This window comes from Mustela putorius, unplaced genomic scaffold (genome assembly GCF_011764305.1).
Source record: "Mustela putorius furo isolate JIRA1106 unplaced genomic scaffold, ASM1176430v1.1 tig00000196_pilon_pilon_pilon, whole genome shotgun sequence".
NCBI classification, from domain to species: domain Eukaryota; kingdom Metazoa; phylum Chordata; class Mammalia; order Carnivora; family Mustelidae; genus Mustela; species Mustela putorius.
In genome coordinates, this window is record NW_025421310.1 from 1,476,948 (window position 1) to 1,501,839 (window position 24,892).

The 24,892-nt window shown below is 50.3% G+C and overlaps 1 protein-coding gene across 5 annotated transcripts in view; it reads left to right on the plus strand.

Moving 5' to 3' along the window:
- SPTBN4 (spectrin beta, non-erythrocytic 4) overlaps positions 1–24,892 on the plus strand; it is a 71,020-nt gene that overhangs the window by 28,430 nt on the left and 17,698 nt on the right. For all 5 annotated transcript variants that reach the window (XM_045076823.1, XM_045076825.1, XM_045076827.1 and 2 more), the window contains 6 exons: positions 373–510; positions 4,115–4,865; positions 6,316–6,518; positions 10,174–10,264; positions 13,820–13,966; positions 15,223–15,486. In XM_045076823.1, coding sequence (XP_044932758.1) covers positions 373–510; positions 4,115–4,865; positions 6,316–6,518; positions 10,174–10,264; positions 13,820–13,966; positions 15,223–15,486 — 1,594 coding nt within the window. The remainder of the gene's footprint in view (positions 1–372; positions 511–4,114; positions 4,866–6,315; positions 6,519–10,173; positions 10,265–13,819; positions 13,967–15,222; positions 15,487–24,892) is intronic.

Sequence of the window (24,892 nt, forward strand, 5' to 3'; positions counted from 1 at the left end):
GAAACAGGACCCAGAGCTGTGGCCTAGGGGATGGTGGGGCTGCCACTGAGATGGGGACCCAGAGGAAAACCAAATCTGGGGGAAGATACTGATGCTGGTTTGAGTCACAGTGGCTGGGAGGAGCCCTGTGGAGGAGTCCGGCAGCTTTGAGGTTGCAGACATGTTCCAAAGGCTACAGAGAGAGATGTGTGGGTCATGAGGCCAGGGTCATGAGAACTGAGACTGTGCGGTTGGATGGGATGGCCCAGGCAAGGTGGGAAAGAAAGCTAAGGGAGTTAGCTAAGAGTTAGAAGGAAATGCAGGAGGAGGCCAAGAGGTGGGAAGGTCCCCAGGGTCCAGGCCTACCTGAGAAGGACCATCTTCCTCCTACAGATTTGAGAGTCTGGACCAGGAGATGAACAGTCTGATGGGCCGTGTCCTGGATGTGAACCACACAGTCCAGGAGCTGGTGGAAGGAGGCCACCCCAGTTCAGATGAGGTGCGCTCCTGCCAGGACCACCTTAACAGCAGGTATGCGGGGCATGGGGTCTCACATCAGTCCTTACCTGTTCTTTTCATCATTCCTATCCTCATTTACTCAACTGTCAGAAATCAAGAATGTGCAATTTCGACTCCCTGATGTGGTAATGACTACCTAGGAAATCAGCAAAATCTTGCGGGAACCTGGTAATACCCGGTGTTAGTGATGATGTGATAAAATGAGGATATAATATATTTTAGTGGGTTATTAGTTTACTTGTGTAGAAACGACTCACTGAGGATCTACTCTCTGGCAGGATTTCTTCTAAGTGCTTCATGTGCCTAGTTTTACCTTCCAATATCCCAATTTCCATAGTAAAGTTTCCAGAATTCAGAACTCTTTAAAAATGGTAACAAAGTAGTATCTTTCTCTCTAGAACACTACCAAAATTTCCAGAATTCAGAACTCTTTAAAAATGGTAACAAAGTAGTATCTTTCTCTCTAGAACACTACCAGCTGTTCTTCCAACGTGGGTAGGGTTCTTAGATGAAGACACCGATCCAGGGAGGTGAAATCCGTAACTTGATTACTCAATCCGATAAGTAGGAGTCAAACCTGTGATGCATTTTGAGAACTGCTGCTCAACAACCTACGATGACAGTTCTGTCTGAATCTGGAGCTGGGGTCTTGAGCACTTATACTGAGTCTTCTCAGCAACCCTATGGGGCACAAATTGCCCCATGTTAGAGAGGGGGAAGCAGGGGCTCAGAGATGTGAAGACACTGGCCTGAGGTCACACAGCAAATTATAGGCTCAAGTGGGGATGTGAAGTTCAATTTGTCTGACTCCAAAGACTATTTTTAACTACTGTGCTGTAACATTCCAGTAACCAGGGATTTAAAAACCTCTCTACCCTTGGCAATCTCAAAGCATCAGGGCCTTAAATGATAATAACAATAACGATTTGCTGCATAGTAAAGGTATAGACCAAGTGCTTTAGCCACATATTATTAAGTACTCACTGAAATGGACATTATGCCCATTTTCCAGATGAGGAAACTGTGGATCAGAAGGAAATGATTTGCCCAAGGCCACATGGTCAATCTGGCCAAAGCAGAACTTGAACTTGGGTCCTTTTTTTTTTCTTTTTTTAAGATTTTATTTATTTATTTATGTGTCAGAAAGAGAGAGAGTGCATGCACGAGTGCACACACACAAGTAGGCAGAGTGGCAGGCAGAGACAGAGAAGCAGGCTCCCTGCTGAGCAAGGAGCCCAATTGGGGACTTGATCTTAGGACGATGGGATCATGACCTGAGCTGAAGGCAGTGGCCCAACCAACTGAGCCACCCAGGCATCCCTTTTTTTCCTTTTTTTAAAAAATATTTTATTTATTTATTTGACAGACCAAAGATCACAAGTAGGCAGAGAGGCAGGCAGAGAGAGAGGGGGAAAGAGGCTCCCTCCTGAGCAGAGAGCCCGATGCGGGGCTCATCCCAGGACCCAGAGATCATGACCTGAGCCAAAGGCAGAGGCTTAACCCACTGAGCCACCTAGGTGCCCCTCTTTTCTTTTTTTTAAGAGAGAGAGAGCATGAGACAGGGTTAAGGGAGAGAGAGAATCTTAAGCAGGCTCCGTCCCCAGCACAGAGCCCAGTGCAGGGCTCAATCCATCACCCTGACACCATGACCTGAGCCAAAATCAAGAGTGACACGCTTAACCATCTGAACCACCCAGGCGCTCCTGAACTTGGGTTCTTCTGATTTCAGAGTCCTAATCTCTGCCCTGTGGTATGTCCATTCTAGAGGGTACAGAGAGACAGTGAACAAATAAACTAATAAATGAACAAGATCCTTAGAGAAGTCTTGTGACCTGATAAAACATAACCAGGGGCCTGGAGGTGATTTTAGATCTTGTGGTCAGCCATGACATTTTTTTTTAAAGATTTTATTTATTTATTTGTCAGAGAGAGAGCGAGTGAGAGCAAGCACAGGCAGATAGAGTGGAAGGCAGAGTCAGAGGGAGAAGCAGGCTCCCTACGGAGCAAGGAGCCAGATGTGGGACTCGATCCCAGGATGCTGGGATCATGACCTGAGCCGAAGGCAGCTGCTTAACCAACTGAGCCACCCAGGCGTCCCAGCCATGACATTTTGAGCAGGGCCCTCAAAGGGGATGAGAAGGAGCCAGCCACACACAGGAAGGGACTGGAGAGTACAGAGCATTACAGGCAGGGAGCACAGCTGAGGCAGAAAAGAGTTTGATATGCTCCCCCAAATTGTTCCCAATCAATAATAGTAGCACACAAGTTCTGTTTGACCCACTTCCTAAATCATAACTCATTGGACTCTCACAACACCCACGAGGTAGGTGCTGTGCTATGATCGCATTCATTTTACTGATAGAGAAACTGAGGCACAGGGAGTATTACTTACCAAAGGGCAGACAGTTCAGCTTTGACTCCAGGCAGTCCAGCTTGGACCACACACAGCCTATGAAGGGCAACTGAGAACCAGAAAAGTATCATCACTTGCCCGAGGGCACAGAGCAATACATAATTTTTCCCCCATTAACTTATTTTGCTATAGAATACGTTTGCCTTTCCGCGGTTTGATCCTCAGCCCCTGGATCATGGGACATGCTCAGTTTCTATTTGCCGGATCCAGTATCATATCTGTTGTTGTAAGCCAGCATGTCTTACACTCTGGGCTCAACATCCCTCTTAAAAACTGTTAGGAACCCCAAAGAGCTTGTTTTTGTGGGTTGTATCTATCAATATTTACTATGTTGTAAACTGATACTGAGAAATGTAAAACTATTAAGTCATTTTAACCCACTGAGCCACCTAGGCGCCCTATTAAATCATTTTAAAATCACAATCAAGGGGTTTCTGGGTGGCTCAGTGGTTAAGCATTTGCCTTCGGCTCAGGTCATGATCCCAGGGTCCTGGGATCAAGTCTGGCATTGAGCTCCCTGCTCATTGGGAAGCCTGCTTCTCCCTTTCCCATTCCCCCTGCTGTGTTTCCTCTCTCGCTGTCGCTCTCTGTCAAATAAATAAAATCTTTTTAAAAATCATAATCATATACCTGGCTAGATAAGATTTAATACATATATGCCTTCCTGAAAAAAAAAATAGAAATAAAAAAATAAAATCACAATCATAAACCCAGGATGTTCATGTCACTAATGTTTTTGGTGTGTTTTTTTGTTAAATGAAAAATAACTACTTTTCAACACAAAAAATATAGTGAGAAGAGTGGCTTTGTGTTGCATTTTTGCAGATCTCTTTGCTCTCTGGTTGAGAAGGCAGCTGAGCTCTGGGGTGTGCTCCTGCGTTCATTCTTGGCCAAGCTACCTCTGAGAATTACACTGGACTCTGGGGACAGAATAGGAGAGAAAAGGCAAATAGCATCTTAGCACTATTATAAAGATGGGTTTGACCTAGCTCAGATTACATTTTGAGAACTGCTGCTCTAAGCAAGTGTGCCTTGTAGGGTTTTATTTTACACAGGCAGAAGTCGGGGTTCTGCGAGATAAAATGACTTTCCAAAGTCACACAGTGGCCGGGTTCTATCCCAGGTCCGTGGGTCCCCCAGGCCCGGGAGGAGTCCCCGTCCTCAACAAGCCGCCCTTCTTACCCTCCTCCCCGCCACGGTCAGGTGGAACCGCATCGTGGAGCTGGTGGAACAGCGCAAAGAGGAAATGAGCGCCGTACTGCTGGTGGAGAACCACGTGTTGGAGGTGGCCGAAGTGCGCGCCCAGGTGCGCGAGAAGCGGAGGGCGGTGGACAGCGCGCCCAGAGCGGGCGGCGCCCTGCAGTGGCGCCTGAGCGGCCTGGAGGCGGCCCTACAAGCGCTGGAGCCCCGCCAGGCGGCCCTCCAGGAGGAGGCCGCCCTGCTGGCCGTGCGCTTCCCGGCCCAGGCGGCGCGGCTGCACCAGGGTGCGGAAGAACTGAACGCTGAGTGGGGCGCGCTGGCCAGCGCGGCTCAGGCGTGCGGCGAGGCGGTGGCCGCGGCTGGGCGCCTGCAGCGCTTTCTGCACGACCTGGATGCTTTCTTGGACTGGCTGGTGCGCGCCCAGGAGGCGGCGGGCGGCATCGAGGGGCCCCTGCCCAGTAGCCTGGAAGAGGCGGATGCGCTGCTGGCTCGCCACGCTGCGCTCAAGGAGGAAGTGGACCAGCGCGAGGAGGACTACGCGCGCATCGTGGCAGCCAGCGAGGCGCTGCTGGCGGCGGATGGCGCCGAGCTGGGTCCAGGCCTGGCGCTCGACGAGTGGCTCCCACATCTGGAACTTGGCTGGCACAAGCTGCTCGGCTTGTGGGAGGCACGCAGGGAGGCCCTGGTGCAGTCACACGTCTACCAGCTCTTTCTGCGCGACCTGCGCCAGGCTTGCGCGGTGCTCCACAACCAGGTGGCCGCCTCGGGGTTCGCGCGGTGGGGGCTTGAGGCCGCGGGGGCTCGCAGCGACAGGGAGATGTACGGAGCGGTGTTTGCAGTGGTCACTGGGTTCGTGGCTCCGAGGTCCGTGGGCATGGAGAGGGTATCTGGGACGGATGGCTGGTTTGTGGATCAGCCAGTGTGAACACGTGCAGGCGTGTGCGTAAGGATTTGAGGATTATGATGGGCAGACTGGTGTGTTATCCCAGGCGGCTGGCTGACAGCTTGTGGGCTATCCCAAGTGAGTAAAGCTCTTGGATACACATTGCAGTGACTTCTCTGGGTTTGTGAATTGTCTGGAAGGAAATAAGATCGCCAGGTTGATTGGTGATGGTTAAAGGACTTCAAAGATCTTGAGGTGGATGATGGAGAATCAAGATTATGGAAATAGGTAATTCAGGCTCAGAGGTCATCCAGATTCGCAGTTGATTGTGGATTATGTGGTTGTGGGTGCCTAAATGAGCAGATAATCTTACCTTTGGGGAAAGCAATTTGCATGCTTTCTGCAGAGGGGAACCAACTATGTTTGGTTTAAGAAGTCAAGCAAGGTGCTGTGGGTATCTGGGAACAGCTGATCTGGCTGGAGGTCATTCTGGGTTGGAAAGCAAGTTTGAGGATTTGGACAAGGTAGAACATCCTGTTCTCAGATTGTCCAAGAGTACCCACAAGCTTTAGACATCATTTTAGAAAGAGTGACCACCTATGCTGGTTATCTCAGAGAAAGCTCACCCAGATTGAGGATTATCTGGGGGGACAGACAGGGAGCCCCTGGAATTCTGAGGCTACTAAAGATGGGAGCAGAGGGGGCCTTAAGAGAACCTCTCCGAACCCCCTGTTTTACCAGTTAGAAAACTAACCTGAGAGGGAAAGAACTTCCTTGAGGTCACCCAGCACCCAGTTCAGACTTCATGGATTAACTAAATCTTTACGGAATGCCTCCTCTGTGCCAGGAACTAGTCTTAGGAAACAAAACACAAAATCCCACCTTCATGCAGTTGGCCTTCTAGTGTGTGTGTGTGTGTGTGTGTGTGTGTGTGTGTGTAGGGGGGAGAAGAGGATGAAGAAGTAAATGCATACAAACATAATCATGTTGGGTGTATGCAATGAAAAATAATAAAGCAGGATGAGGAGATCTGGCTGGGGTGGAGGGTGGTATTTTTGGGCAGATGGTAAGAGACCTGAAGAAAGTGAAGGAGCCAAGCTGGGGGGATATCTGGAGGGAGGGACCGCCAGGCAGAGGGCCTGGCATGGCCAAAAGCCTGGAGGTGGGCACCTGCCTGGCAGGTTCGAAGCTAGAGCACGGTGAGCAAGGTGGGGAAGACAGAGGGAGGTGGCACGCCAGGCTGGCAGCGTCTCCCAAGTCCTGGAACTGAGCAGGGCTGACCTGAGCACCACCCCTCCCTCTCCCCCTCCCCTCTCCCCAGGAGATGGCACTGTCGGGTCCAGAGCTCCCGGGCACCGTGGAGACAGTGGAGGAGGCGCTTAAGAGACACCGGGATTTTCTCACCACAATGGAGCTGAACCAGCAAAAGATGCAGGTGGCCGTGCAGGCGGCCGAGGGCCTCCTGAGACAGGGCAACATCTATGGGGAGCAGGCCCAGGAGGCTGTGACCCGGCTGCTGGAGAAGTAGGTCCCTGGTTGGGGGCACAGGGGAGGGAGGGAGCGGTCAGTGCTCGTCACCTCTCCATCTGCATTTCCGCTTCTCTGCCTGCTCTCCAGTGTCCCTTTAATTCCATGCTGTCTTAGATTTGATGTAACTTGATGTTTTGTGAAAAGCTGACTAACTGGTGGTGGGAAACCCTTTTTGGGATATACAGGGAAGTTTTTCTGCCAAGCCAGCACTCAGCCCCGCATAGCTGGACAGGTGGTGAAAATGTGACCTTCTTTTCTTAGATGCCCACCCCCTGCTGTGCTGGTCCCCAGATCCAGCAGCTAAAGCCCAGACACAGGTTCTGTTCTAGCTTTCCAGACGGGATGCTGCGCCCTAGTGTGCTGGGTTTTCAGAAACGGTGACTGAGCTCCTCGGGCAGGCCCCAGAGGCCCCGTTCCCTTGGAAGCACACACAGCGCGTGTGTTTCTGTGTCCGTTTCAAGCCTCCTTTGCATGTTACAGCCACCATCTGTCTCACCACTGCCCTATCTCTTGTCTGTCCTTGCACTAATTAGGCAAAGACATTTACTGAATAGCCACTGTGTGCCAGGCACTCTTCTAGGCTCTGAGCAAAACACTAATGCCTACTGGCCTCCCTTCCCAAATCCCAGCCCTCAAGTAGAGCCTCTCAAAGGGTCTCTTCCAGGCCGATTTCTATCATCATCGCTGTTTCTGACTCTTGGGGTGAGTCAACGACGGCCCAATGCCCCTCTTTCTATCCTTCCATCCTGATGGAAAACATGCCTGGTCTTTCCACTACCATCCACAGCCCGGAGACCCCAGCCCTTCCTCTGTCTGGGGCTCAGGGGTCCTTTTCCCCTAAATTCATCTGGGACAAGGCTGGAATTTTCTAAGGGGAACTTTCATGGGGAGTCTGGTCCTGAGGGTGTAAACTTGTGAGCTGGGACTCCCAGTGCCAGGCCTAGACCTGTCCTTCCTTTACTTTTCTTTAAAATGAAGATTTTATTTATTTATTTATTTGAGAGAGAGTGAGAAAGAGAAAGAGCATGAGCAGGGGGAGGGACAGAGGGAGAAGCTGACTCCCTGCTGAGCAGGGAGCCCTGATGTGGGGCTTGATCCCAGGATCCCAGGATCATGACCTGAGCCGAAAGCAGACACTTAACCCACTGAGCCCCCCAGGTGCCCTACCCCACATTTCTTGAATACCTGCTGTATGCCAGGCTCTGCAGAATGAAGAGGTGAAGCCTGGGGGACTGCTCGTTCTGTGACTCCTCTTCCTTCCTTCCTATCCTGTCATTAATTGCTCCTTTCATTTTATTATTTATTCAGCTAATTAAACAGGTAGTGAGTCCATCCCCTGTTCCAGGTCCTGTGGGGGCCAATTTTGGGTATGCAGCAGTGACCAGGACAGCACACGATTCCTGCCCTCACAGAGCTCACATGCTGTCTGACAAGGACGGCCTGGAATGGTCAGGACTGAGATGGAAGAAATACAGGGGGTTGTCGGAGCCTCGAGGGGGGCATCTGCCCTAAGCTTGTGCTGGGTGAGGCTGGGAACACAGCAGGAACAGAGACAGTCCCAATCCCTGCCCCCTTCACTCCCAGGCCGCAGTTTGTCTGTCTAGAGACAGGGTTTCTTACCCTCTGGAAGTCAAAAAACATGCATTCGCTGGAGGCTGCAGCTCAGATGCTAGTCCCAGCTCTACCCCTCAACCCTGGAGATTGAGGGCCAGTCACTTAGTCCCTCCACATGTCTCCCCTGTCCTGGAACCTGGCCCCTTCCTGTGTGTGAAGTGCTCTTCTTTGCAGTCTAGGGGCTCAGTTAGGGGAACTGACTTACCCAAGGTCACAGCCAGGAAGTGACCCAGCCTGGATATGAAGGATGTGACCACTGTTGTTTTCTTACCCTCTGTCCTCCAGGAAAAGAGGGATTTTCCTCATTCCTAGGACTAATGCTTGCAAGTTGGCTGGTAAAGACCTGGAGGGATTATGTCAGTTCAATTTCAGAGGCATTTCCTATTTCCTGGCTCCTGAGCTGAGTCTGGGCAGAAGGGAATTAGTATTTTGCTTGTTTGTCTCTGGCTTGTCCTGTTCCTCCTTCCAGCTGTGCCCCTGGTGTTTGGTGACCTCTCTCCCTCTTTGCCTCCATTTATCTGTATATCTCTGTGTCTCCATTTCCTTCCATGCCTCTCCCTCCATCTGCCTCTCTCGGACTCTGTACTCTCTTCTGCTCTTTTCTCTGTCTTTCCAAACACTTTACCTTAGCTTCTGTCATCTCTTTCCCTCTGCCTAATGTCTCATTCATTCATTCATTCATTCATCCATTTGTTCATTCAAGAAATGTATACTGAGCACCTGATATGTGCGAGGCTCTTTATCTAGGCATTGAGGATACATCTGTGACCAAAACAGACAGAGATTCCTGCCCTGGTGGAATGGCATCCTAGTGGGGAAGACAGACAAGACAAATAAGTAATATATAGCACTGCTAAATGCGAGAGAAAATTAAAGAAGAAAAGAAAGCCAGAAAGTGTTGGAGAGCGATCAGGAGGGACCTTGCTAAGAAGGTGGTATTTAAGTAGATGATGGGAGGCGGGAAGAGCTTTCCCAGCTGTGGGAGCAGCCAGTACCAAGGTCCTGAGGTGGGAATGGCTTGTTCAAGGCAAAGGAAAATGGGATGTCCCCAGCCCCCTCCACCAGGACTCTTGGGCACTTTGTACTGTGGGCAGGAGGCCAGGCTGCCTGGGGCTGTGGTCCCTGCTGGCTCCGGGGTGGCGGGGCTTGGGTCCAGCTGGGCCAGTTCACTCAGGCCAAAGGTCTGACCCTGCTTGCCAGTGCACCTGCCCACCCTCTTTGCCCATGTCCTACTCTCTTCCCTTTCTCCAGCTCTGCTGTACCCTCCCATCTGGCTAGCTGTGTTTTACCGGTATCATCTTGCCACCTCTCTGCCTTTTCCTCTCCCTGATGTCCCCCACTCCCCCCGAATCTGTCACTTTCCCTCCATCTGGTTTCTTCTCTCTCTCTCCTTGTCTACTGCTCTTGGTCTCTCTGTCTGTCTGGCACTACCCTGATGCATTTCTTTCTTATTTTTTTCTCTCCCTAGGTTTCATTCTCTTTGTCTGGGGGTCTCTATCAATCACTTCCTCTTGAGGTCTGTTTCTCCTTGTCTTTGGTCCTGTGTCTGTGTGTTTATCTGTCTCTCTGCAGGCCTCTGCACCTCTCTCTCTCTCTCTTTCTCTCTCTCTGAGTCTGTCTCCCCATCCTGTTCTTTCTTTCTCTCTAGGTGTCTCTTGATTTCTAAGTTACTGTCTCTTGGTATCGCTACTCTGCAAATCTCTTATCTCTCTGGGCTTGTGTCTCTCCATCACTCTTTCTCAGTGTCTGTATTTTTTCCAGGCCTCTGTCTGTCTCTCCCATTCTCTCTCTCTTTCTCTCTCTCTCTCTTGCCCTCTCTGGCTCCCTCTGCCCCTCTCTGGCTCATCCCTGGTTCTGCCCTCACCAATGTGTCTTTCCCTTTCCCCTCATCCCCACCTTACTTTCTCCTCTTCCTCACTGTTACATATGCCCCCGGTTCCTAGCTCTGACAAGCCCAATGCCCGCACAGCCCTCCACCAGTGTCCTCCCACCCCCACCCCCAGGCTTGCCCCAGCCCCTCTCTCCCCATCCCCAGGAGCCAAGAAAACCAACTACGGGCCCAGCAATGGATGCAGAAGCTACACGACCAACTTGGGCTGCAGCATTTCCTCCGAGACTGTCATGAGGTAGGATATCCAGCTGTGCGGGGCCAATGACTTCTTTCCTAGGGAGGGAAGTGCTCCAGGGCTGAGGCTCCTGGGGCGGGGACGCCCCGTCTAAGTGGGTCGTGGAGCGATGTTCACTCGGAGCCGCCAGGAGGCGCGCGGGTTCCAGCCTCAGTGCGCAAGCTCCGCACCCCCCACCTCCTGTCGCGCCGCGGGAAGAGGGAGGGGCCCTGGGCGCCCCTGGCAACGGCGCGCGTTCACGCCTACGGGTCCCACGGGAACGCGCGGTGATCTCACCTTTCTCTCAGGAGATTTGTGAGAACCGTCTTGCTGGGGAGAGTATTGGGAGACGGGCAGGGTCGGCGTGGGTAGACCAGCTGCCCAGAGCGCAAATTCGGTTAGAGACGGTCCAGAAACAAGGCCTCACCCTTTTAAAAGTGTCTAGGAATCAAGCTTTACCCCTTTAGAGATGACCTACACATCTGGAAGGATCTCCCCAAATCCTGAGGTGGCTCAGGATTTCTTCCCCATTAGAGACGGTTCAGGAGGCATGCTACACCCCCGCCCCCCACCTTTCCCCTGCATTCAATAGAAGCTGTTCTGGACCACATAAAAGAGCGTCCCATTAGAGATGGCCCAGTGAACATTTTCGTAACCCCCAGAGATATACCGGCCTCATCTGTCTACCCAGGATCATCACTACCCCCCTTCATAACAATCCAGTGCCTAAGTTTCCCCCAAACAAAGATGACTCAGAAACAGGTCACAATTCCTCCTATTAAAGATGGTTTGACACCCTCCATGGTGACCCGCCACGGGAAATGGTTCTCTCCACATATGAAATGGACAAGGGCCTCCATACCGCCCACCTGCACATAACTCAAGTCCATTAGAGATGGGTCTGAGACTCAAGTCCACTAGAGAGAGGCCTAGGAACACCCTGTCTCCCTCCTTCCCAATGGAGATTATTCTGGCAATCCCATTTTGTAAGTCCATCTGGCAGAACACCTTATGAGATGTTCTAGGACCCCTCCCATATCCGGTATCTATATCCCTGAGATAGCCAGGAATCTGAGTCCCTTCTCATTAGAGATGGTTTAGGAGTCCACTCCATCCCGTACTTCACAAAGCTGAGGTAGCCCAGGTCCCAGGGCCCCCCTCCCTCCTGCCCTTCCATTAGGTCCAGGAGCTCCTTCTCCCTCCTGTGAGATTGTTCTGGACTAAGTAGCAATAATCAGAGATGGCGCAGAACCACCCCCCACCCCCCATGTTTTAGGGAGGTGCTGAATCCTCCTTCACTACCCGCCCCCGCCAGCTGAGGCTGGGCAAGGAGGCGGGCACGGAGGCAGGCAGGGGGCGCGCGCGGGCGGGCGCGCTGCCGCGGCGCGGGGGCGGGGGCGGGGGCGCGCGTCCGCGAGAGTCTCAGCGGTCGCCACCGCTGCTGCCACCGCCGTCGCAGTGGAGGGGCGAGAGCCCGCCCGCCGCAGGGACGCTCCGCCAACGCCGCTGCCAGTTCAGGTCCCCAGGGCGCCCAGAGGAGGGGGCTGACGCGCGTCCCCGCCGAGGCGTGCGGGGGAGGGGGCTCGAGCTCGTGCTCGCCGCCGAGGCCGCGGAAAGGAGGGGCGCGGACGGCGCGGGGGCGGGCCGGACCTGCGCAAGGACCCCAGCCCTGGGGAGGGGCTGCGAAGCTGGGAGCTGTCCGCGGTGCTGGTGCGGGCGGGACTGAGGGGACAGGTCCCAGGGGAGGGAAGCGGAAAAGGGGGACTTCTGAGGCTACTCTGGAGGTAGTCTGGATTTGCCAGGGGGTTTAGGGAGGTCTCACCCTCTCTCGGGGGCTCTCCTCTGGGTAACGGGGGATCTGATATTTTGCCCCGGGGCTGGGGGCTCTCAACCTTTTGAGGGGTATCTTCCTTGGTTCTTGCGCGATCTGTATTAGGTTTAAATGATGGGAGCGAATCACTTTAGCAGGGGTCTGCTTTGGGCGGTGAGGGACTTGGATCTGTTCTGGGTTTGGAAGCTCTGATTTTGAGGACTGTTTCCTTGGTTGTTCAGGACTCTAGCTTTGCCCTCGGTGATGGGGGTCAGTCACTTTGGGGGTACTTTACCTTGATGACGAAGTACCGTCTCCTTTAGGGGTACTTTACCTTGATGACGAAGTACCGTCTCCTTTAGGGGCTTTGCCTTCACTGTGCGCTGTGGCTGCCATTGGCGAGCTCTTCCCTGTATGTCAGAAATCTGTGAATTGAGTTGGAGGGTTCAGCATTTGACTTGGCTCGTGTGTGTGTGTGTGTGTGTGCGCGCGCTTGTGTGTATGACGGAGTCTGAAGCTGACCTGGACCCCTAGGGAGCACATGCTCCAGGGACACAGGGTGGGGTTTGGCCCGCTCAGGATTTGTCCTTGGTTATGACTGCATTTGCCTCTCAGATCGAGCTAGAGTCTTTTTTTTTTCTTTCTTTTCTTTTTTTTTTTTTTTTCCAGGAGGGAAGAAGAGGATCTTGTGACTTGGTTGGGGGGGGGAGGAGCAAAATGTCCCAGGTGCTAGGTTTGGTCATGAGTGGGTGGGGAGATTCTGGCTTGGGGGACAAGTCTTGAGGGGGGCTCAGAAGGCAACCTTGTGATTGGTCCTGCTCAGGACAATAAGGGGGGGCTATCCTGTGCTTGCATTTTGGATGACTGTTTTTCCTGACCAGTGGGGGAAATAGAACTGGCTTTAGTTTGGGAAGGGGGCTGGCATAGGCAGGTTCTGTCTGATCCTGTTGAGGAGTCTGGGGCTAGATTTGGGGTTGGCTCATTTGAGGAGTCAGAAAGTGGCCCTGTTGCTTACATTTGGGAGGTTGGCTTTGGCTGGGGGCTAGAACTAGTCATGGTTTGGGGACTGCAGTCTTGGAGTCCCAGGGCTGAACATGGAAAGTCTTGTGGGCTCATTAGGGAAGCTGGATATGGGTTGTGGGGGATGGGTTTACCCCAGATCGGAGGGTTGGTTTGGAGGGAGTTAGACTAGGCTGTAGTTGGGAAGTTGTTTAGGGGTTCAACTTGCCATACTGGGAGGTTAGCACTAGATAGGGGCTTCATTTGATACCCTTGGGAATGGTTTGAGAATCTTGAATTGGTCCTTATTGGAGGTGGCTAAGACTAGATGGAAGGGTCAAAGTGTTGCTGTTGGGAAAATGGCACGGGAGGCAGGGGCTAAATTGGAAGTTAGCTAAATTAGCTGGAGATCTAGTTTTGGAGGGTTGATTTGTCCCTGGGAGGGAGGAGGCTGACTGGCCCAGAAGCTGTACCTTTGGGGGCTTATGAGGAGTTGAGAAGGGCAGCCCTGAGGATGCCTCAGGGGCAACTAAGAGATTGGGCATTCTGGGTAATACCCATCCATCCTCCACCCCCTAGGGGAAAGCCTGAATGCCTCCCTCCACCCCCCAACAAAGATAGTACTTGTAAAGCTTCTTCCATCCCTTCCTTCCAACCTCCCCCTAAATCTAGCAGCCTAAGCTTTGAATCTGGGATGTTCTGGAATGGATAGGTGTATTGTGCCAGGCTGGGGGAATTAGCTGTGCTCCTCTCCCTGTCCTGCACAGCTGGATGGCTGGATCCATGAGAAAATGCTAATGGCGCGGGATGGCACGAGGGAAGACGGCCACAAGCTGCATAAGAGATGGCTCCGGCACCAGGCATTCATGGCCGAGCTGGCTCAGAATAAGGAGTGGCTGGAGAAGATCGAGAGGGTGAGGATGTAGAGCGTCCCTCTGCCCTTGTCAGGTGCTGGAGGACTCCAGGGCACCCACATCTCAGTTCCAGAACCCACCACTGCTGTCCTGCCCTTCCTACCCCTCTGAACCCTTAACAGATCATTTCCACATCTGCTTCTCGCCATGGGGCTGTGAGCAATTCTTGTAACTTCTTTGAGCTTCAGTTTTTCCATCTGTAAAATGGCTCGCATCTCTTCTGCATGGTGCTCATACCCATCTGGTTGTTAAATATTTTACCCTTCCTCTAAACTCCCCCACTCCACATGGAGGACCTAGGCTGGAAGGTCAAGTAGATAGGCTGGAGCCATCCTGGGAGACCCAGGGTTAATGTGAACTATGGATTCGTCCAACCCTGGGTTTTAATTGTGTCTATGCCTCTTACCAGCCTTGGAGAACTATGCTAACCTCTTTGAGCCACAGTTTGCTCTGCTTTAAAAATAAGGAAATAAGGGTGCCTGGCTGGTTCAGTCAGAAGAGCATTTGACTCTTGATCTTGGGGTTGTACTCACAATTTACTTAAATAAATAAAACTTTAAAGAAAGAAAATTAGATAAGAAAACAATGAACATTGCTACTTCTATGGGCTCTTAAGTCATACATATAAAGTCCTTAATACAAGGCCAGGCACCTAGGAATGTAATTGGTATGGTATTGTTATTTTTAATGTGTACTGTACCATATGTAGCTCTAGACCACCAAGGAGTTTGACTTGAGTCTTAGAGGAACCCAGCCTCAACCCCCAAAACTGATCCCTACTCTTGTTGGAGCCGTAGACCTACAGCCTTGAGTACCTCCACTCTCCTGACTTAAAGGGGATACCTACGTCAGTCTTAAACCCATTGATGCCCCATAAATGGTGGCAGGGGGCAAAGTCAATCTTTGAGTTTAACTGAAGTTCATTCTTTCTGCTTCTTTTGCTCTCCCCCATCTCTTCTGTCTCCATCTCTCTCTCTCTCTCTCTCTGTCTCTCTGTCTCTCTCTCTCTCTCTCATCTTTCTTTCTTTGGACCTCTTCCCATGTTTCTGACTTGATGGGCATGTTCCTGTGTCCCTAACTCTATGTCTATCCATCTTTTGTCTCATCCTTCTTCTCATGTGTTGGTTCCTTCCATCTCTGGGCCTGTCTCTGTCTCCATGTCTCTCCCTGTGTCCCATTGCCCCCATACTTCTCTTTCCTTCCCCACCACCTGCCCGCCTCCCACTCCCTTCCTGTCTCCCACCTGTCTGGGGCAGGAGGGCCAGCAGCTGATGCAAGAGAAGCCAGAGCTGGCGGCCTCGGTGCGGAAAAAACTGGGGGAGATCCGGCAGTGCTGGGCCGAGCTGGAGAGCACCACCCAGGCCAAGGCGAGGCAGCTCTTTGAGGCCAGCAAGGCCGACCAGCTGGTGCAGAGCTTCGCTGAGCTGGACAAGAAACTCCTTCACATGGAAAGCCAGCTGCAGGATGTGGATCCTGGCGGGGACCTGGCCACGGTCAACAGCCAGCTCAAGAAGCTACAGGTATGGCCTGGCCGAACCCGACAGGGCCTCTGCGTGCCCCCCAGTAGCCTTAGTCAAGGTATTGCACACAGAGGGGATTTCATAGAGGGATTTGTTTCAGATGTGTTAGAAGGGCTGGAAGAGCAGAAAGGGGGTTCCGAGGGAGCCCATTTAATGGTAACTCACTCCTTCCAGCAACCCTGAGATTGGTCCAGTGACTATCCCCCATTTTACCAATGGGGAAAGTGAGGCACAGAAGGTAAAGCACCTGGCCAAAGGACATACAGTGAGCTGGCGGCTCCCTTAGGACGCGAGGAGGGCTTGGAGGATAGACGTAGAGTCTGCATGGTCTCGGCTGCTAGCTGGCCGCTGGTCAGTGCTCGGGATCTGATCATTTGACAAGACTGTCTGGAGGTTCGAAAGCAGATGTTGCTTATCCCCTCCCGAAGTGTAGCAGCTCCTGCCTCCGAGTGCCAGGCACGCTGCCTGACCACAACGGGGAACGGAGCCTCCAAGAGGCGAACTTACTGGCCCAGGGGAGCAGGTGAAGAGCCTGGATTCAAATCCAGGACCCTTGACTCTTCACCGATGCTTTGGATATGCCCCCTGCATAGTTACGTTGCTAGAGGGTTGGGCATAGGGTCTGGGCGGGGAGAAGAAAAAAAGAAAAAAAAAAGTTAGCTAATAATCAAAGCTTAAAGACGTTGATTAGAATCTATTCATTCATTTACGCGGCAAATGTTCACTGAGCACAGACTGTATGCCAGGCGCTTTTCTCGGTGCTGGAGAGCAGCAGTGGGCAAAAGTGACCCGAACCTGCAGCCTTCACAGGGCTCACATTCTGGTCGGGGGGACAGGCAAAGGAGCAAAGAAACACGGAGCTGATCTGATGCCAGTGATGTCATTGCTTTATACACAGCAGCAGCCCCCATGTGTGGTCTCCAGGACACCTTTCCACGCTTAGAAATCATGGCGATCCCCAAAGAGCTTTGGTTTCAGTGCATTTTACCTATCAATATTTACTGCACTAAAACAAATAAATGACTCACATAAAAAAATGATAATAAATCCATTTTTTATATTAACCCCAGAGCATTCTTTTATGAATAATAACTCTTTTCCAAGCTAAAAAAAAAAAAAAAAATTAGGAGATTGGCACTGTTTCCAGTACTGCAACTCTTTCATGTCTGGCATACTAGAAGATTCTTTTTTTTTTTTTTTTAAGATTTTATTTATTTATTTGACAGAGAGAGATGTCACAAGTAGGCAGACAGAGATAGAGAGGGGGAAGCAGGCTCCCTGCTGAGTAGAGACCCCCCCTCTGCCCCCCAATGCGGGCCTCGATCCCAGGACCCTCGATCCCAGGAGTTCAGTGCCCGCTGGAACTCCTCAGGACCCTGAGATCATGACCTGAGCCAAAGGCAGAGGCTTAACCCACTGAGCCACCCAGGCGCTCATGCTTTTGCCACAGAAAACAGAGCATGTGCAGAAGATTCTTACCTACTAGAAGATTCTTACCTTTGCTTCTGCACATGTTCTGTTTTCTATGGCAAAGGCATGAGTCATAGGGTCCCCACAAAACCACACTATACCCTTGGGAGAGAATGAGAATAAAGGCAAATAGTGCCTTTGTATTTTTTTTTAAGATTTTTAATCTATTTATTTGACAGAGCGAGAGATCACAAGTAGGCAGAGAGGCAGGCAGAGAGAGAGAGGGAAGCAGGCTCCTCGCCAAGCAGAGAGCCAGACTCGAGGCTTGATCCCAGGACCCTGAGACCATGACCAGAGCTTAACCCATTGAGCAACCCAGGCGCCCCAGTGCCTTGGTATTCTTATAAAATAGTTGGAACCTTGCAGACCCTTTGGAAAGATGTTGGGGATATGGTGAACTCTCAAGAGATGAGGATCTGTGGGGTGCCTGGGAGGCTTCGTTGGTTAAGTGACTGCCTTCAGTTCTAGTCATGATCCCAGGAGCCCACATCGGGCTCCCTGCTCAGGGGAAAGCCTGCTTCTTCCTCTCCTGCTCCCCCTGCTTGTGTTCCCTCTCTCACTGTGTCTTTCTCTCTCTGTCAAATAAATAAATAAAAATATTTTAAAAATTATTTTGGGGGGGGGTGATATATGAAATGTTAATAGAGTGCCAAAAGTTAGAAGGGCCTTCAGTTCACGTGATCTTGCCAAATAGCTTGCCCGAAGTCTGCTGCCAGTTAATGCTCTCTCCGCCTGTGAGAGTTCCTGTTTCTGCCCATACTCGCCAGCACCTGTATCGTCAGACATTTTAGATTTTTCTCAGTCTGATTTTTCTCATGCATGGGTTGTTTGCATTTGTATTTTTTCTGGTGACCAGTGAGCTTGAACATCCCTCTTTCCTCGGGCGTTTAGGTTTTGGAGAGAGGACAGGGGGCCTCCTGTTCTTCCCTCCCCACAGTAGAAAGTCCTGTTGAAGCATTCTTCTAGGGCGAGGCCGAGGCCCATCGGAGACAAGGGTCTGGCTGGGGGTCACACAGAGATGGGAGGCAGGGGCAGGCCCCAGCACAGGACTTTCCCCAGCAGAGGGAGCCAGAGGCGGCAGGGAGTGTCTCAGTAGTCTCGGCCCCCAGATGGAGCCCAGCTGGGCCTCCGGAGCTGCCTTTGGGGAGGGGAGGGGCTGCCCAAGGCCCCCACTGTCCCTAGGGCCGCCTGAGAGCTCAGATGCTGGGCACAGGCAGGAGGGCGGGCGGCTGCCATCCAGCCGGCAAATTTCCTGGCTGCCGCACCCCTCCTGTCCTGGGGCCCGGCTGGGCTGGAGCAGGCTGGTTCAGGCAGAAGGGGTGTGGATCTGTGAGTGGTCTGCCCCCTTGGCTTCTCTCTAGGCCTGTCTCTCTGTCCTGGTCCCCGAGATCCTCTGTGTGGAAACTCTGCGAGTTGCCATCTCCTGTGTCCATGTCTCTGCTTCTCTTACTTTCTCACTCTCTTTTTGTTTCCATTCTTCATCTCCGCCTCTGTCCCTTGATCCCTGTGCCCTCCTGGGTCCTCTCCTGTGTCCTCTGCCCCAATCACTGCAGCAGGCTTCCTAGGAGCCCACCTGAGATGGAGGCCATGTAACCCCGAGTCTGTTCTCAGAGCTTCCTAGCCAACTGGCCTTCCTGGCCCAGGGACCAGATGGCAGTGTTCCAGGCCCCCGCTTGCCAGTCCTCAGGGGCCTGACCAGCTGGTCTGGCTCAGCCACGGGCTCCTGCCTGGGGTGGATGGGGGAAGCTGGTCTCCTGCCATCAGAGGGGGCCCGGCCAGGGGAAAATTCACTGGAGGCTTTGCAGCTGCTAGGCTGGGTCCCTGGGGACTCCTTACCACCTACTTCACCCCTGAAAGCTCCCCCCACCCCAAGCAAGGCACTTTCTCTGGCTAAGGAAACACCCTACCCCCCCCCCCGCCCCGTTCTTTGTGTCATATGTCTTCCTGAACTCAGTGCAGCCTATGGGGAGAATCGGGATATAGGAGCGGCACAGCCAGGGTTTGAAGCCCCCGCATCCCACTGCTACGCCACCCATGGCCAGTGACCCCTCCTTTCTGAGCCTCCATTTTATAGAAGCAGAGTGACTGAGAACCGCCAGGATTTTGTGGTCACCTGGCTCTGGGTTCAAATTGTGGCTGTGGCAGTCTTTACTCTGAACCAGGGACTGCTCCTCTGAGTCTCAGTTTCCCCAACCAGGAAATGGGAAAGCAGCAAGGTGGATCCAAGTAGGGATGAGAATGATCTAGGGGTCAAAGCTTGTGTATTCTTACCTACAATGTGGCTAGTGACTGAGGCTTTTTCCCAAGTAGGCTCTTCTGCTTTTTTTTTTCTTACATTTAATGTCTTTTCACAAATTTAAGATTTAATTCCATACCATAAAATGCATACTTTTAATGTGTAAAAGTCAGTGGTTTTCATATATTTGCAAATCACCCCACCCCTCCAAATACTATTCCCATTAGCCTCCCTCTACCAGTTTACTCCTTCTACGCATCTTCTCTTTGACTCTATAGATTTACCCATTTCAGACGTTTCATATAAATGGAATCATACAATAGGTGGTCCTCTGTGTCTGGCTTCTTTCCCTGAGCAATGTTTTCAAGAGTCATCCTTGCAGTAGAATGTGTCAGTACTTCGTGGCTCCTCTGGTTTTGATGTGTGTAAAGCCGGTTTAATTTTTGACAATTCTTAATTTCTTTTTTTTTAATATTTTATTTATTTATTTGACAGAGAACACAAGTAGGCAGAGAGAGAGGAGGAAGCAGACTCGCTGCTGAGCAGAGAGCCTGATTTGGGGCTTGATCCCAGGGCCCTGGGATCATGACCTGAGCTGAAGGCAGAGGCTTTAACCCACTGAGCCACCTAGGCGCCCCGACAATTCTTAATGTCTAATACGGCCCAACACACCAGCCTGGGGATCAGTCCAACGAAGGCAGTGAGCGCACATTTACAGAGACCTACTCTGTGCCAGGCACAGGGCCAGGCGCTAGGATCCAACCGTGAATGAAATAAACATCCCCATCTTCCCCCAGCCCCTTATGCTGTGAGGATTACGTAAATTATTCCTAGTCCAGTGCTCAGAGTGTTGGCTGGCTTGGGGCAGGCATCGGGATGTGTTACCTAGTATTGTTATGGTAAGAAATATCATGTGAAAAGTGAAAAGGCTTTCTTTCCTCTCCACACACATACATGGTCGCACTTCCCAGGGTGTATATCTATCTTTCTTTCTTTTTTAAAGATTTTTATTTATTGAGAGAGAAAGAGCACGAACTGGGGCAGAGGGAGAGGGGGAAGCAGGCTTCCTGCTGAGCAGAGAGCCCAATGCGAGGCTTGATCCCAGGACTCTGAGATCATGACCTCAGCCAAGGACAGGCACTTGACTGAGTGAGGACTACCCCCAGTCACCCCGTGGGGGTGTCATTCTTGTCACAGTTTCTTCTATGTCCTGGAAATCTTCCATGTATATGCATACATTCGTGTGACATCGGGACAGACCATGCGGACGCTTGCCCCTTTCGCTGGACCAGGTGTCCAAGAATGTCTTGGACAAGGTGTCTTGTCCTTGTCCAAGAATGGAGGGATCTCCTGGTTGCATGATATTCCATGTGGTGATTCAAGAGTCTCTCTTTAACCAGCCCTCTGTTGAGAGATGTCTGGGCTGTTTCTAATCTTCCACTAGTGTAAATAGCACCACAGTAGACATCCCCATCCATATGCATTTGAGCCTATGTGCAAATACTTCTGTAGAAAAGAGCCTTCCAGGGGCACCTGGGTGGATGCCTCGGTTAAGCATCTGCCTTCAGCTCTGGTCATGATCCCAGGGTCCTGGGACTGAGCCCCACCTCAGGCTCCTTGTTCAGCAGGGGATCTTCTCCCTCTCCTTCTGCTCCCCTCCCTGCTTGTGTTCTCTCTCTCTCTCTCTCTCAAATAGATAAACAAAATGTAAAAAGAAAGGAAAGGAAAGAGTCCTCCAAGTGCAATTTGTGGGCCCAAAGGTATACACATTAAACTTTTTTTTTTTTTTTTTGGTATACTTCCTTGCAGTCTCTTTTCTTTTTCTTTTTGTTTTTTTTTTAATAATTTTTATTTTTTATAAACATATATTTTTATCCCCAGGGGTACAGGTCTGTGAATCGCCAGGTTTACACACTTCACAGCACTCACCATAGCACATACCCTCCCCAATGTCCATAACCCCACCCCCCTCTCCCCACCCCCCTCCCCCCAGCAACCCTCAGTTTGTTTTGTGAGATTAAGAGTCACTTATGGTTTGTCTCCCTCCCAATCCCATCTTGTTTCATTTATTCTTCTCCTACCCCCTTAACCCCCCATGTTGCATCTCCACTTCCTATCAGGGAGCTCATATGATAGTTGTTTTTCTCCGAGTGACTTATTCACATTAAACTTTTTTTTAAAAGATTTTATTTATTTATTTGACAGACAGAGATCACAAGTAGGCAGAGAGACAGGCAGAGAGAGAGGAGGAAGCAGGCTCCCCGCTGAGCAGACAGCCCGATGTGGGGCTCCATCCCAGGACCCTGGGATCATGACCTGAGCCGAAGGCAGAGGCTTTAACCCACTGAGCCACCCAGGTGCCCCTCACATTAAACTTTTTGAGAGATATTGCCGAGTGTTCCCGTAAAAAGACCGTGGACACTCCTGCACGTGATAGGGATCATCTCCCCAAGTGGCCCCCATCCTTAAGCATGGTCAAGCTTTCTCACCTCTGCTAATCTGAGAAGTGAAACATACTGTTTTGCAGTTATTTTATTTTTTTAAGATTTTATTTATTTGAGAGAGAAAGAGAGCACGAGTAAGGGGCAGGGAGAGGGAGAAGCAGACTCCGCACCAAACAGGGAGTCCGATGAGGGGCTCAATCCCAGGACCTTGGGATCATGACCCAAGCCAAAGGCAAACACTTAACCAACTGACCCACCCAGGCGCCCCTGTCTTAAAGTTATTATTTTAATTTGCATTTCCCTTAATATTGAAGGAGGCTGAACATCTCTTTGTACATTTAACGACCACCGTCCTTCTGTTTCCTTTGCTCGTGTTTGCAAGGAAGGATCCACATTAAATGGGCATTCAAAACATGGCATTCTTGCAGAAGTAGAAAAGTGTTAGTCCTGGAATTATTCCATCTCGGGTCACACGGCCTCTTGTGGGCATGTTATGGAGAGGTTTTCATCTAGCAGAGAACTGGAACTTAGTAGCATTTCACATTATGTTTAAGAGTTTCCAGGATTTGAATGCATTTTGATTTTCTACGCATTGGTACACTGATTTGCCTAGTGAAAAAGGTTTTGGAGTGACTCTTTTATTTTTCTTTGATTTCTGCAGCTTGTAATTGTGCCTTTTGAAAACTCCTTTTATGTGCTTTTGGCTTGTTACGACGTTTGTTTTTTATCCATTTTCATGACTCCTACAGATTGTGAACTGTATCAGCTGGAACTCTTTGGGGTGCAGTTCATAGGACTTCAAGCCACATTGACTTGGGCTAATGGGGAGGTTCTTGGCTCACTTTGCTGAAAAACCCAGGCAGTAGGCGGCTTCAGGCGTGGCTGGATCAGTTCCTCAAATTATGTCCTCCTCAGCAATCTGTCTTCATTTCTGGGCATTGCTTTCCTCTCTGTTGGCCTTGTTGTCGGGAGCAAGTAGGCAAGTCGGCAAGTTGCCCCTCCACCCCACACCAGGCCTATGTTCTACCAACTGAGGAACCCCAATGGAAAGAGTACCCTCCTGAGTAACACAATTTTCCTGCAAAAGAGGGAAGCATTTGGGGGCCTGGGTGGCTCAGTGGGTTAAATGTACAACTCTTGATCTCAGCTCAGGTCTTAAATCTTTTTTAAAAAAATATTTTATTTATTTATTTATTTGAGATAGAGATAGAGAGAGAGCGTGCGCATGAGCAAGGAGAAGGTCAGAGGGAGAAGCAGACTCCCCATGGAGTTGGGAGCCCAATGCGGGACTCCATTCCGGGACTCCAGCATCATGACCTGTCAGCTCAGGTCTTGAGATCAGGTGATGAGTTCAAACCCCAGACGGCTCCATCATCCGCGTGGTGCCTACTTTAAAAAAAAAAAAAAAAAAAAAAAGGTTTAAAAGGAGAAGGGATGGACTGTGAACTGGCAAAACCAACTGTTCTGGGCTGCGGAACCTTGGAAGAACAGTCTTCCTTCGGTTCTTGGATTTTAACTGAGTTGCAGTCATTTGCTGTGATCTGTTACCACTTAGTTTCGTTATTGTAATGTTGTTTTCTTTTATGGCTTTTCCCCCCTCTGTTTGGAGTCACTCAAGTAATACATAATTATATTCTTTTGGTTAAAGATCTTACTAACTTAGAAGTCTTCATTGAAACATAAAGTCTCCCTTGACCGCACCTCCCGTCCCCACACCCCAAAAGGAACCTTAGTTATGATTTGGGGTGCATCCTGCTAGCCCTCTTTCTGTGCATTTACTAACTACCTATGTGGTTTTTGAATAATTTTAATTTGTAATGTTTAATTTAAAATTTTTAATAATTACATTTTATGGCTTGGACATCAAACACTTTATTAAAAATCCTATGTGACAAGTCTCTCCTTCACCCCTGTCCCCATTCACTGAGTTCTCCTCCCCTGCCCATAGGTACCATCTGTGACTAATTTCTTGTTTATTCCAGGGAATTTTTATGCATGCACAACCCATAACAAATATAATATATTCAAATGTATGTTCTAAGTTGTTTTTTTCTCTTAACAGCAAGTCTTGGCCATTATTCTCTACTGATGTGGATTTGTTTAACCATTTCACTCTTGGTGGGCATCATGTTTGTTTCCAGTTGCTTCCCATTATAAACTCTGCTTACAGTGTGATCCTTGGGCAAACTTCTTTCTTTATTTCTTTAGTTATATTCCTAGAAGTGGAAGTGCAAGTGCTGGGTCAAAGCATATGAACTTTTTTGCATTTTGATGGGATCTGCCAAATTGTCTTCCAAAAAGGCTCTGCTAATTTACACCACCACCGGCTGACAGCAGCTGAGTGTGCCTGCCCATCTCCCTGCATCTTTGCTAATAATAGATATTATCTGTCTTGTACGTGGTTGCCAATCTAGTGAACAAGAAAACAAGAAAGGGTAACTTGTTTTGATTTGTATTTTCCTGCTGATTAGTGAGACTAGGCATCTCTTCCTCATGCTTTTTTTTTTTTTTTTTAAGATTTTATTTATTTATTTGACAGAGACAGCAAGAGAGGGAGCACAAGCAAGAGGAGTGGGAGAGGGAGAAGCAGGCTCCCTGCTGAGCAGGGAGCCCGATGTGGGGCTTGATCCCAAGACCCCAGGATCATGACCTGAGCCGAAGGGAGACACTTAATGACTGAGCCACCCGGGCGCCCCTCGTGTTTATTTTTATTTCTGTGTGTTGCATGTTCACTGGGAAAGGTGCCTGTTCACACGGGGGCAGTCTTTTTCTTTGCCAGTGACATTCATCTGTGCATTGATCGAATCACAACCGAAGACCTATTACATGCCAGACACTGTCTAGGTGCTCAGGAATACTGAGGTCAATCAGCACAAACCCTGCCTCAAGAAGCTCCCATTCTAAAAAAAAAAAAAAAAAAAAAAAAAGCTCCCATTCTAGAAGCAAGAGACCAATAAAAAAGTCACAAGTAAGGACAGAATTGGCTGATGGTGGTAAGTAGAGACAGAGGAAGCAGAATAAAGGGAATTCATTGTCAAAGAAACTAACTCCTTGTTCTAATAATAGGAGTTATGTTAAATATTTCTTGCATCTTGCAGGTTGTCATTTGCCTTCTCACTACATCTAGAAGTTCTGGTTGATGCAAAAGTATTTCATGTGGCCAAATTTATTAATCTTTCCCTTTATGATTTTTTTTGGGGGGGGGGCTGGAAAGATTTTCTCTATCCTAAGATTATAAAAGCATTTGCCCAGGTTT